The sequence below is a fragment of the Thunnus maccoyii genome, chromosome 10 (genome assembly GCF_910596095.1).
Source record: "Thunnus maccoyii chromosome 10, fThuMac1.1, whole genome shotgun sequence".
NCBI classification, from domain to species: domain Eukaryota; kingdom Metazoa; phylum Chordata; class Actinopteri; order Scombriformes; family Scombridae; genus Thunnus; species Thunnus maccoyii.
The window spans coordinates 31,003,909-31,017,959 of NC_056542.1; the positions used below are offsets into that span (position 1 = coordinate 31,003,909).

Consider the following 14,051-nt stretch of genomic DNA (forward strand, 5'->3'; position numbering starts at 1 on the left):
CACAACACCAGGGGTCACAAAATATACAGTGGAAGAGGTGGGCTGGAATCTGGAGGACAGAATGAACAAGGATAGAGAAGGACTAAAATAGCCTCAGTCCCCAGGGGAACCAGCCCTCTGTTCTTTTGAAGTTCATTTGGATTTCAAAGTCAGTTTTTAGCTTCCGCCTGCTTCTCCTCCTCTCTAACATGCAGCAGATGCACACTGGGAGATTCACACTATCCTGCAAGCAGCTAATATTCTATAAATAAGTCCACAGAGGATATCAAAAACATCCTAAACACATTTTGACTGATGGGTATGGCTCCACAACACAAAAGTGGCAAATTGCAGTATTTGTTGTTGTTAGACGTTGAGGGAAAATTAATGTGACTTTATCAGGCTAGAATACCAGCTCAGTTAGTGTTATTCATTTATTTATTTGCGTAGCAGGACTTCTAGCGTTCTGCTTTCTTTCAGAGAGTGAGACGAGAAACTCGATCAATCTCATGTCTATGCATTAAATGTTTATGTGCATGCATGGCGGTAACTTGGTTCCTGTAAAACCTCTGTTTACACACAGTTGCTCATATTTCTTCCCAAACACCCTAACATATTTTTGGACTGAGGCTTGCATATTGTTGATTTATAAGTGATAAATGAATCCTATAGAGTTGAACTACTTTCAATAAAGAAGTATGAAACATTGTCAATATACTACAATCTGATCGACATGCCCATAAATCTGAACAGTGTGGTCTCCTAGGGAGGGGGGCCTTAAAGAGACAGAGGCTAAAACAGACTGTTTCAGACAGAGTTCTTTTTAACTGTAAATCATCCAAAGATGTTCCAATATTAGAAATATAGACATGTAAGTGTGCATAATATGTCCCCTTTAACACTAGAACCAGCAGGGGTCACTATATACCTAAAACTGCCAACAGGTAAAATTTACCCACACATCTGGCTAGCGCATTTCTAATACTGAAAAATGTAGTATTGGAAATGCGACATTGTATTAAGGCATTGTTTTCACAAGGGAATGTATAAAGTCACGAAATTAGTTTGTTTAATTATCAGCTGTGTTTTGGTCCTCTTGTTTTATAAAAGAAGTATCTTTAAGAACACTAATTGCTTTGCATGGCTGTCAGTATAAGTCAGTCTAAAATGACACTGAAAATGGGTTTTAGAAGAAAATATTTGCATATGTGGGTGATGTGATATCATCATAAAACAACATTCATCACATAATGAGATAACCTAGTTATTTAAATTACCACAGTAGCCTAAATACCCCAAATAGACAATAATGAGCCATAATAGTAACAATAAACAACCACCATACTTATAGGTGATTTAATACTGCAACAAAATGGACATGACAAAGTCAAGCACACAATTTCAGCTAATCAATTATTAATTCAGGCATTTCAACAATGTGTGAATAAAAGAACATCACCAAGAAACTTGAGGTATCCATTACAGCTTTTTTTAATTATAACATCATAATGAAAATATATATTTCTCTTTTGGTTCCGTTCATGCAGGTTATTTTCTGTTCTTTTTATCATTAGTTATGACTTGACTTAATTGTCAGATTGCACACTCCAACGAATGCTGTTACTCAGCAACTTAGAATGTTTAAACATGAACCGCACGGAAATAAATTCATATACTGCTAAATTTTACCTGCTGGCGATTAGATAGATATAAATGCCTGTGTTTTTAATCTGGATTCAACTTTGCTTTTTTCAACAATAAGGGGTGCTATATAACATTATTTTAGCAAGAGTCAAAGACTGAGGGACATGGATATTTCATTCAAACAAACGAAGAACGGTTCTAATGTTAAGAAATCTGGTTATGGTAGAAAGCTTACAAACCAGGATACATCAAGTACATGTAAACACACACAGGATTTATAGGTGAGGGCGGCTTTAGCCTTCCCACAGTAAAAAGAGAGTAGTGTAATGGTATAGAGATAAAGTTGAGAGACTTGGCTGCACTGCAAAGCTTCCTTTGGAGTGTCTCTGCTGCATTCACTCACATCTAATATGGATGAAGAACTGGAGCAGGTAAATACCACTCTGCTTGGCTTCTCAGTTGAAAAGAGCACCCACATTTTCTAAGGAAAGGGTCAAACTGAAGTGAGCCAGGCAGAGAATCAGCTGGGTTTGCATAGAAAGTCACAGCAGTTTTATTTCTTAGATATTAATGTCGCCATTGAGACTTTGAATACTTCCATTCCTAATATTTGTTCAATTAAGCACACATGCTTAATTATCAAGCCTGGTATCAATGTTGGCTTAGTGGTAAAAAATTGTCTGTAGAGTAATGTGTGCTTCTTTTCTAGCCAAGATTCTTTCATGTTTATGTGTGTGTGTGTGTGTGTGTGTGTATGTTCACCACCTGCCATCGTCCCAGCTCATTTCCTAACACAAAGTGGACTGTAATGAGCTCTGCATTATTGTAGCTTACATGAAACCAGTCAGGTCATTACCTGTGCACACCAACAAACACACATTACTACTGCTGCTACTGCCGTTTATTCCAATGTGTTCCCAGGTTGGGATTGAAAAACACAGAGACACACACATCAGTAGCCTTAATTCATCTAACGAACTTCAAAAGACCATCTGCAACCTCAAAAAATCCATACCCTAGTCACACACATTCACAGGCACACACACACACACACACACCCACTGACTGGCCCACTCATCCCGGTGCTGTGGTGAGGCGCAGGGTGGAACTGCACACTAGGGAGAGGCAAACAGTCTGCTCCGGATGCCTGCAACATTCCTCCAGCTCCATTGTCACATTGCTTCACTCCTCACACATCATTATCCCAGCAGCTGTTACTTCACAGCACAGCAACACCGACTCCCCAGGAAAATAAACACACACATCAGTGCACCTTAGCTAGCTGTAGCTACGCTCAGTGACAGAAAAAAATACTAAACTATAATTCAATTTAGTGTAATCCAATACAGTAGTCCTGCAATGAAGAAGCTGTAGTTTCATACACAAGTTTGATTCCACTGCAGCTGCCTGCTCATTACTATAGTTTTGAATCGTTTCCATAGAAACAAGCCACACGTCCACTTCATGGTTCTTGTGGTGGTCCTTGCGATCTCCAATATTATCTCGGAAATTACGTAATATCTGACTCGCGGAACAGACGCTGCCTCTCCAAATCTGAAACATTGCAGTCTGTGGCTGCGGATGCCTGCACGTAGCTCCTTGTTGATGACGGCTTGTTGGTCTGTGGTACCCTCAAGTCAATGACTTCCTCCTTCACCTCCTTAAAAAAAGTACACCAGTAACCAGACAGACGACATCATGTACAGCTTTTCCTGCTGTTGTTGACTTCAAGAGTGGACTTCTTGATTGCTTGGTATACCTGCTTGATTCGTCCAAAGTGCTCTTTACAGTGTCTGTGAGCAATAGCAACTCCCGCATAGACTAGAGATGGCGTTCTGTTTGTCGCAGGAACCCCGCTAAGGCCTTAATACCAAAACACGTTACAAGAAAAATTGTAACCTATCCATGATGTTTTCTATCTGTGCTTGTCATCATCCTTTAAGCAAATTTGTTGCATGTTGTTTGTTCTGACTCGAAATGAAACGTGTGATTCTGAGTAGTTTACTTGGCCAAAACTAATACTTATATTCATACAGACCAGATGTCCATGTCCATGTATGGTCATGCGCTTTGGGTAGTGACTCAAAAATGAGATTGAGGATTATTGTGGATTACTCAGACATCTCAGAGTAGAACCATTGCTCCTTTGTATTGAATGGCACCAGTTGAGGTGGTTCAGGCATCTGATTAAAATGTTCCAGATACCTTCCGATGGAGGTTTTCCAGGCACACCCAACTGGGAAGAGAAAGAGACCCTGGGGCAGACCCTCAACACGCTGTGGGGATTATATATCCCACCTGGCCTTGGAACGCCTCGAAATCTTCAAGAGGGAACTGGAGGAAGTGGCCAGGGCGAAGGTCTAACCAGCTGCCACCATGACCTAGACCCAGATAAGCAGGGTACAATGGATGGATGGTGTTGCATTGCATCTATGGTCACTGCGATGTGACGTAATGATGTTTACTTTATTATCTCCATCCTGATGAAGACCTGGATGGCATTTTTAACTATTAACATGTGTCCCCAAATAAAAGCTTTTAACTCAACTTTTCTCCTTGTTCTACTGACAAATTGTCTATCCTCTGATCAGTGTGTTCATCTTCAAGAGCACCTTCAATGATAATTCTGGGTTTTACTTCATTTCACTTCATCTATCATTTTGTGACAAGAACTTCATCCAAGTCAAACCGTCACAATCTGATATGATGGCACTGTACCCGTCAACGTAAATTGTTAAGATCTGGGAACACTGTGAAGGTGGATAAGTTATTAAACTTGTTACGTTTAACTGAACCGAGGGTTTCTCACACACACAAAAAATTTGATTGAACCAAAATGCATCACAAAAAGCCACGTAAGAAAGTTACCACCTCTCACTGGTCAGATGTGTCTGGGGAGGGAATGAGAATGAAGAAGGCAACGTACTTTGTTAGTCCAGGTCAGACCTCGATTCATTCTCCGGCTAGCTGCTAGCAACTGTTGATTTCACTCGTTCGCATCCCAGCATGCAAAGAGCACCTGGCTAAAGAGCCATTAGTCTCAAACATGCGGATTACACCTTGTAGTTGGGTCAGATCAAGGTTGCATTACATTCCCACCACAAAAAAACTGCTACAGAACTTGTTTGTGACCAGACCAAGACCACCTCCTCTAAAGGGTCTTGGTGGAATTGCTTTGGTCCACACCTGAGCCTGACTCCTTTTCAGCAAAGTTGCCATATTTCCAGATCTTGGCAATTAACGTCTAAATATGATATGATCAAATGTGAATGAATGTGAAAGTAAGTAAGTATCCTTAACAGTTCCCCGGAACTAATTGAGTACTTGGTTTCTCCATTTCTTTTAAGTGTTTAGAAGTTCTACTGCCCATTTATTGGGATTGAATACAAAAATGTCACTTTGTACTGTGATTGAGCCCAACTGGCTGACTATGTCACTGGAAAGGACCTGGGATCTCACTACTGTTGCAGAAGTCCCTAACTCATCAAGGGGCCAGAAACATACGCTCGCTACACAAACTGTTCTGGTCTGAATTTGAAACAGGTTCTCACAAGGATAAGGTCCCATACACACACATCCAACCCCCCATGGAGTTCTGTCAGGGCAGTCACTTTGTTTGTGAATGAATCTCAGATAAGGTTTCTGGCTGCTGACCGCTGCTCATGCTCCATGTTGGTGATGGACACTGGCAGCATATGGCAGGGCTACAGTTTTTCATGGCAAACACAAGCAGCCTTTCAGCAGGTCCATCCCAACTGTGGATACATTCACTCTCTCTTGGGGCTCTGAAGTATGTGGGCTATGAGCAATGCTCATCTGCTGTTTCATTCGCTTCTATAATTAGGAGCTTGTCATCAGAAAATTGTCTCAAGACTAAAGTCATTTTGTGTGTGATAATAATGTGTGTTTGTTGCAATCACCTACATGTGCTTGTGGCTCCAGGAAGGTAGATGAAAAGCATAATGACATATCACTACTACAACTTAACAGATCTTATGTGTTAAACTTGTTGGAATTATCATTACATTACATAATCATTACTCATGAATGAGATTCAAATACTATTGTTTAATAGCATCTTTTTAACTTCGAACACAGATTCTCTCCTGTCAACTACAGATTTCCAATAAAACCATCAAGGCCATTGACTGTCAGCTTGAAAAGCATATTTCTTATATGCACTAACAGAAATGATAACAAAACCAAGGCCTATGTGTTTAAGTGCCAGTTGAATTTCAAAACCATCAAGGCTGTTAAAATTAGACATCAGTTTAGAAGGCAATAATTTCTTACAGGGCTGCACAATATTGGAATAACTGACATTGCAATATCTTTTTTTCTGCGATATATATTGCAATATGAAAACATGCAGGAAATTTCACCAGACACATGCAGTGTGTTACTCATGTACAGATATACAATTGACAGTCATAATTTTCATCATTTGGGTAGTTTACAAGTCATCTAACAAAACAAACCTCCCCTCCTACTTCTACCACATTCGGTTCAGCCCTCTGCTACCCCTCCAGAAATGGACTCCTCCACTTTCAGAATCAAATAACCAAAGCAGGCCCCACTAGTCGCCTACCACACCCTGAAAATGAGCACTGCCTGTTATGATTGATAAACTGATCAAGCACCCCTTCACCAGAGCACATAACAAATTGACCACTGTGCATGCAGAGTCTGCATATCACCTGCCTGTAAACATGCACGCGATGCTGCTACTGTCACAGATAATGTGGCCTGGCAGGCGTTCATTTACGCGAGGCAGCTTTTGAGTGCATGTATTTTTGTTATCAGAAGCACCTTGTCCTGGTGCTGGTTAAAAGTTAAATATTTACCTCCACCTGCAGATTAAGCATACAGTTGAACATAATTAGAAACGGTTATTTTGTTTTCTCCAAAGTCTGTTGCGCAACTTTTTAAAGTGAAATTATTCACAAAAACTAACATGTTAATATTGACAGCACTAATAAAAGTCTGTTTTGTCAGGTAATAAACATTATCATTGTCTAATAACCAGACAGGAACACAAAGCTGTCAGATTTTACTGTAGTTTTGCTGAAACAGCCATTTATGTAGAAACCATAGTGGTGGGAAAGTGATTCAGATAAACAAAGCCACGCCAGGCTTTGTCTGATAAACAGTAGACACAGTTGAGAATGATGTAACTCATTAAAGAAACAAGGTAACTCAGTAATATTTGAAGTGTGAGTTACATAAATAACTTGTGTGGGAATTCTGCATCTTGTTGTCTGAGCTGTCATAAACTGATCTGGAATCTTTCCAGACTGGTCTCATCTTCAGTTCTTCAGCACATCAGTGCAGCATGGAGAGGAATGAAACTTTTGCTACTGTTGGTTCATAAACAGACAGTTTATGTTCATTATATGAAATTCAGTCATACTGTCCCTCCGGCCGGCCCTCTGTCCAGACTCTTCTGGTTGTCCTCCTTCACCTCAGACCTCCATACATCCCTCCTCTGGTCAGACTGCAGCCTCAGCTCTGACACGACTACAACCAGCCAGACTTCTTGTTTGCCACGTCTGTATTTACTTTGTGTATTCCTCAACATCATCAACATGTGCATATGCCAATCATATTGGCTGTGTTATGTATGATTTGATCAAATGTATGGGATTATAAGCCCAATAAATGTCTTGAATCTATGTATTGTCTGCCTTGATTAGTTGTGTTAAGAAGATGTATGTATGAAAAGTAGAGAACCTAATAATAGTTTATAATGATCATTAGTTAATAGTAATTATCATCATCACTCTGGGCAAGGACACTGCTGAAACAGATTGTACATCTCACTGAGGCTTTCCAGCTTAAATACTGGACCACTATTTGCTGATCAATATGCCGACCATATTCAGCTGACTTGTCAAACTCATTCACATCTCATTCTCGAAATAAATAAATTCAAATAAAATGAAATTATTATTTTTTTCTGTAATTTATCTTGTCTTGAGTTTTTGGGAGACATCTTTGTACGCTTTTAGCTTCCTCCCTCTCCTGCACGTATGTTTACAGTATTTGAAGCAGACAGCAGCAGCAGGAGGGCAATTAACAAAACAAAAGATGTGGCCAGTAACACATGGCCACACATGGCACATGGGGGATGTGCAAAATTTTTATTCAACTATTCAACCTAACCCCTAACCCACTCATGGAAAAGGGGAGAGATGGGATTAAATAGTATATATTTCTCCCACTAATTTCAATTTTAATGTTTGAGTTGTCACATTTGTTACCACATTTGTAAAGTTTTGTTATTTCAGTTCATAATGCTGACAAGAATTAAATAATTATGTAATGTTCATATTGTAGGCTATGTGTAACATTTGGTCACTGAATGTTTTCTGTCTCTTTGACTGATAAAAGTTGACATCAACTTGTCTAAATTCTTAGTTCAGGATCAGATTAATAAAATCTAAATCTTTACAATATACATATGAGAGTTTCTATACCAACACCTGAGCCAATCAGCTCTTTGATCAGGCAAAAGCCAGGCGTTTCCCATCATGCCTAAATGTTTTCATGTACGACAGGAATTGTCACCTGACTTTGTCTTCCTCATTGCTCTTTTACCAGACAATGCATGGCTCCACGAACCAGACAGAATAACGACCCCACGTGTGTCTACACTGAAACAATGTCTTCATTCTTGAAAACCTAAGCAGCAAAGTTCAGACTGTCTCAGTTTATCTTCTGGAAATAGCGTCAAATTCATCAGTCTGCCAAACAACGCATCCACACTGTAACTTCATTTCTGGAGATCTATAAGTCAAATGGTTTAACCAGCATATATTTTGGGCCTTTTTGGCTTGACAGTGTGAATTTCATACATTTAATATTGACCTAAGATGAAATAATAGGGGATGCATTACTCAGCAGAAACAATCAGTTCTGCTGAATAATGCATGCAGCCATTAACACTCAGTAATGACACTTTAAATCAAAGTTTGATAGGAATTAAATAGTTTTATCAGCACATACTTTTTTTTACAACTTTGACTGAGTGAATTTGATACCCCACATTCATTTTTCCACGTTTAAAAACCTCATTTAGTACAACTGAATACCGAAGAGTTCGCCCGAAGAAATATTAAGATTAATGAAGAAGACCTTGTCTATTTCAGACCAATCGTATCAAGGAAATGCTACTGAGTCTGCAATAACAATGATGATGATTCTAAATGTTCAAAAACTATAGACTTCATATCATTTATCATCAATTATTAATGATTCCGACAACCGCAAAGCATACTGGGTATGGAGGCCAAGCATATCTGTCCCTACAGTAGAGAGGCCGCCTGGTGGTTGTTGGTGCACACTGCAGCTAGTCCCCCCCAGCCAATTGAAATAAGTGACATCTGTAAACAAACACTTATATTTGCATTTAGTGTTTCACCAAAACACACTGAGGTCTAGCAAATGGAATGAATGCCCCTGCTTCTAAAAGATTTGCAAAGCCAACTTGTGGAATATTTTGAAACCTCCATTCTTTACATTTCTTCTAACCAGGATTTGTTGGTGCATTGTTGTGTTTCTTGGCATGTTACCACCATAGACTTTTGATCAGTGAATTAGCGTGAAACAGTCGGCAGGGGTGTTTATAGTGTTGATCTATATGAGCGGGAACACTCTTACAACATTGCTGCATAGCACTACTAGTGGTGAAAAACTACACAGGGTACCTTTAAGTTTCTCATTTGATTCTATAATAGATTAAATGTGCTGACGGGCTGCATTTCCTCGCCACTGCAATCTAACTTTGACAAAAATAAAACCAGACTTCATGTTCAAATTACACAATTCAAGCATGTCTCAATAGTCTGCTAACTGATCTCCATATTGCCTCAGAATTTTGCCATCAAAAATTCCAAAACCAGCGGCATGGTTTGCTAAATGGTTAGTTGTGATGTAAATTATAATTAGAAGTGAGTGCACAAAAACCATCTTTTTAATTATATCATATTTTATTTTAGGAATCTATGTTTTTGATTTTAGTTTTTGATTAGCCAACATATTGTGAGTGATATTGTTAGTAAGAAACACTGTATGGAAGGTTTATGTAAGATTAAGTATTTGTAGGTATTGTATGTATATGTGTTCAGATGCAGAGATTATGGTCCATACAGCTCCACCACACAAACAATACAAATCACCCCCCACACACTGTTTAATTGGCCTCAATTAATTGTGTCCTTGATATGAAAACATGCGGGCTCCTCAAAGCCTCATTTAAAGAGGTGGTTGTTGTTGCAGCTCATTAAAAAGTGCGTAAACCCACAAAGGAGCAGAGGGGAGCATCTGGATCAACTCCACAACCAGCAGCAGGGATATGGAGCTCTGGCCACTGTGGCTGAAGAATTATCCTGCTAAGTCAGCTACCCCTAGATGTAGATAAAATGTACAGGATAATACAGCAAGATAATAAGATATAAGATAAGAGAGGCAGTTTCTGTATGAGCCAAAAACTCGAGTAGGCGTGGTTTTCGATTGACATTTTGGGTGGAAGTAACACAAATTGCTTGCTGTTAAATGATGAATGTCAGTTGGGTATTGTGAATGATGGATGGTAGACAGTAGACAGTAACACAGCCCAGTTGATTATCAGAGCAAAACCGTTTCAAATAAAATGTAAATCAAGTTTGTCGAATTAATTGACAATTTGTCAATTCACATACATTTCATCACTTCCATTGTTAATTCTTCAGCATTTTCATCACTTCCTTTTTTTTTTCAATTATTTTGTTACTCCCACCCTTGAGGCTACTTTCCTTAAATGATAAATGGCATTTTTTGTGTTGTCAATGATGAATGATGACTGTAAGACAGGGAAAATGATGAAACATGGCTCTGTTTTCATCATATCACGACTGTTTTAATCAAATTGGTTTTAAATTAATCGAATCACTTGATAATTTATCACTCACATTTCACATGTTTTTACCCTTCTATTTTTCAATTCACACACATTTTCATCACCTCCATTTTTATCAATTAATTTTGTTACTTCCACCCCTCATACCACTCACCTTCAGCACACATTACTGTATTTACATCTTTACAAATATTACTAGACCACTGAGTATGCCTGCACTATGAGAGGTGATCTGTCTTTAGACCTTAGAAACCAAGGCTATGGAACAAATGGCCATTTATGGGCATGCACAACGATCTGACGTCAGCTCGTTGGCAAGGTAGAAAAATTAAACGTTCAGAGATTAATTTTCAGCATTCAAGTTTTGGAACTTTGACCATATTTAACATAGATATCTGACATCACAACAGTGTTTACATAAGAGAAAACCACTTGCCCTCTAAGTTCATTACAACTAAATTATTTATCCCCTTGTGATCATGAATGAGATCAACAAATTTTAACCTTCCTATTATTGCCTATGTGTTACTGTAGATTTTGATATCTGTTGTACTCAAGCAGAAACTTTGGCCTCATGATGGTGCTGCAGGTAAGATCATCCTCTGGTGACCATGAAAATCTACAGAAAACTTAGTGTACAAACAGCTGTAAGTATTGAAAATACCTCGTCACAGGGCAAAACCTTGGAGATTTTTGACCTGACTGGTGCTGGATGAAATGTGGTATCATCGTCTGTTATCAAGACCAAAGCACCATAAAAAACATTTCTGATAATGATAGTTGTAGTACAAATTACTACTATCATTTATTAGCTCACCCTTAACCTTGCTCTGACTCCCTTTTTCCGTCCTTCTATCATAATGATCCCATAACTTTTCCTCAATCACCACACAGCCTCTCCCCAACTGAGTGCTCTTACTGAACCTCTCAGCCCCTCCTTTGTTGACACTCTGCCTCCGTCTCTCTCATTTACCCAAACCAGTGCCACTGGCCTCAGCTGTTGGCCGTTAGTATTCTTGCTGCCAAGGCTGGGACCATAGGGAGCCCTGGCGGCCACATAACACACACACACACACACACACACTCAAACAGCTTTCACCTTCCTCATCTGGCATCCCTCAGGCAAAGGCTGATTCTGTGTTTTGTGCATGTTTGTTGATGAGCTCCAGCGACAGACTAATGGGCCAGGGATTTTCATTCTTGCTCATTTGGTATTTTGTCCATTATTTTCTTCTTCTCATTTCCCTCGCAGTAATGTTTTTCCACTAATACAAGGTTTGCATTATTGATGAAGCTGCCACCCTCTCCTCCCCCCATCTGTCTGAGCCGAGGGATGGAGAGGCGGAAGGGTGGAGGAGATGGATAGTAGGGGAGAGGGAAGGCTTGAGAGAAGGGTGGGTGAAAGGATGTGGGTGGAGGAGTAAAGACGCTGGATGGATGGACGGACAGACGGACGGATGAATGAATGGAAGGATGAATGGATGGATGGACGGACAGAGTGTACAGAAGGCTGGATGGTTAGTGTGTCTGCCCCCCAGGATGCCAGACAGGCCATGTACGCAGTATTTACTGAGCACTGATCCAAGCCATATGGTGCCACTTCAGGAGGGGTTCCCAATACACATATGCAGACACACACACACACACTTATTCAGCCTTGACCAAAATAGATTGGTGCATGAATGTGCTCAGTAACTTTCATTGTGTTCTGCTCTTTGATTTGGATATTTCTTGCGTACAAGTGGAAATTATGGTCTGACAGCGGCGCTAGATGAAAGGTCAGGAAAAGCAAAGGTCAGGAGGTCAACTAGTCGTCAAGATTTCGTGTTTTTGGCCAAAGTGTTGGACAGATGGATGAACCAACAGACCATCCAAAGCCACCCTGCTGCTTCTGCTGCCAAGAAAGAAAAAAAAGGAGCCCTAATGTGGCAAGTGTTTCTGCAAGAATCCTATTATGCCATGATCAGACTAGACAATACTTTGGTCTTTTAAAACAGTCACCGTGTCATTGAGTCATACTTTCCTTCTGTGACTTAACATTATCTGCCAATTATAGCTTGCCATCTTTCATGACTTCCATATTTGATCAGACAGGAAGTGCCAGAGGTCCACTTAGAAGTTGTCAAACTAGGCAAGAGTGGAAAAATTATGACACGCCACTTTCTTTGTGCATTGTGCTGGATGATCTCAGCATTATTGTCAGTGAGGAAAAAGTGAGTCAGCATTTAGACTATTTGATATTAAATAATAAGAATGAAGAATCCTCATTGAAACACACACTTTCTTTTTTGTTGTTACGTAGAGACAACAGTATCAAATCTGGCAGGTTAAGGCGGTAATGCACATGTTATGTTATTATTATTTTGTTTTGATTATAGCATAAAATGATAATCCCATTGGGCAAAAAAATATAGGACACATTTTTTGAAGGATTTTTAGGAGCGGTGAGTATGGATCAAATTCTTTGTCATGGTATAATTTTTTTATCATTACATATGTGTGAAATTAATATATTTTGGGAAAAATGAATTGAGAAACTGTTGATGGGTCATACAAATAATGCATAAAAAATTCAATATAGTCATCATAAAGCAGTCCTGTTCATTGATTTGCAACATTTCCCACAATGACCTAATACAAACAGATGTTAAACGGTTAACAAATTTATACCATCTCATGGTGCGATCTAACCCACCCTTGGTTAAAATAGTGTCATTGCACCTTTACAATTTAAGACATTTCAATCCCAATAACTCTACGGATCAATTTTAAGCCACATGTACAGATAATAATACTAACAACAATGATAAATGCAGTGACAGAGAGGATATTAAGCCTTTTCTACTTAAACTTAAACATAAACACACACATAAAACAGAGTGCCAGTGTCCATCCTACTCACCAAAGTCAGCCAGTTTGAGCTCTCCAGTGTCACTGATGAGCAGGTTTTGGGGTTTCAGGTCACGGTGAAGGATGTACCTCTGGTGGATGTAGGACAGGCCTCTCAGTAACTGGAACAGGAACAGCTGGGACAAAAACAAGTGAACAAAGAAACAATTATAGGAGTGTGTGTAACTCTGACATATCTTCATGACAAGACACAAGGACAGATTCTGCATCATTTTCATTAATATCAATATTTCTTCGTTCCTTCCCTGTGCTGCAGTGGCACATTAAACTGAGCAGGTGTCGGGTGCAGAGATGTGTAAAAAAAACTATTCATCACAATGGTAGGGCTGTAACTTCATTCCAGTCTAAATGAGAATGAAAAGAGCCATGAACCCCACGTTATTTACAAATAGCTCAATGAAATGCTGTTTCACTTACAAAGGCACACACACCAAAATCAATACAGATCTATCAATCAACAGCATAGCCATCATTTCCTCCACTCGGACTATTGAGCATTGATAAAACAGATGAGACATTACAACACCCCTCTGATTTCACAGCTGGATTACTAGGAACTGCTTTATTGACAGGTCAGAGTGAGAATAAGTAGTAAATTAAACTGTCTGTTCCTTCTTTGAAA

General features: G+C 39.4%; 1 protein-coding gene and 1 long non-coding RNA gene across 4 annotated transcripts in view; one reads left to right on the plus strand and one right to left on the minus strand.

The window, feature by feature from the left end:
• Positions 1–14,051, minus strand: part of cdk14 (cyclin-dependent kinase 14) — a 202,693-nt gene that overhangs the window by 91,247 nt on the left and 97,395 nt on the right. For all 3 annotated transcript variants that reach the window (XM_042423787.1, XM_042423789.1, XM_042423788.1), the window contains one exon: positions 13,422–13,545. In XM_042423787.1, coding sequence (XP_042279721.1) covers positions 13,422–13,545 — 124 coding nt within the window. The remainder of the gene's footprint in view (positions 1–13,421; positions 13,546–14,051) is intronic.
• Positions 1,670–4,170, plus strand: LOC121905516. The gene is made up of 2 exons (XR_006098429.1): positions 1,670–2,054; positions 3,825–4,170. It is a non-coding gene; the product is annotated as an uncharacterized LOC121905516 (long non-coding RNA).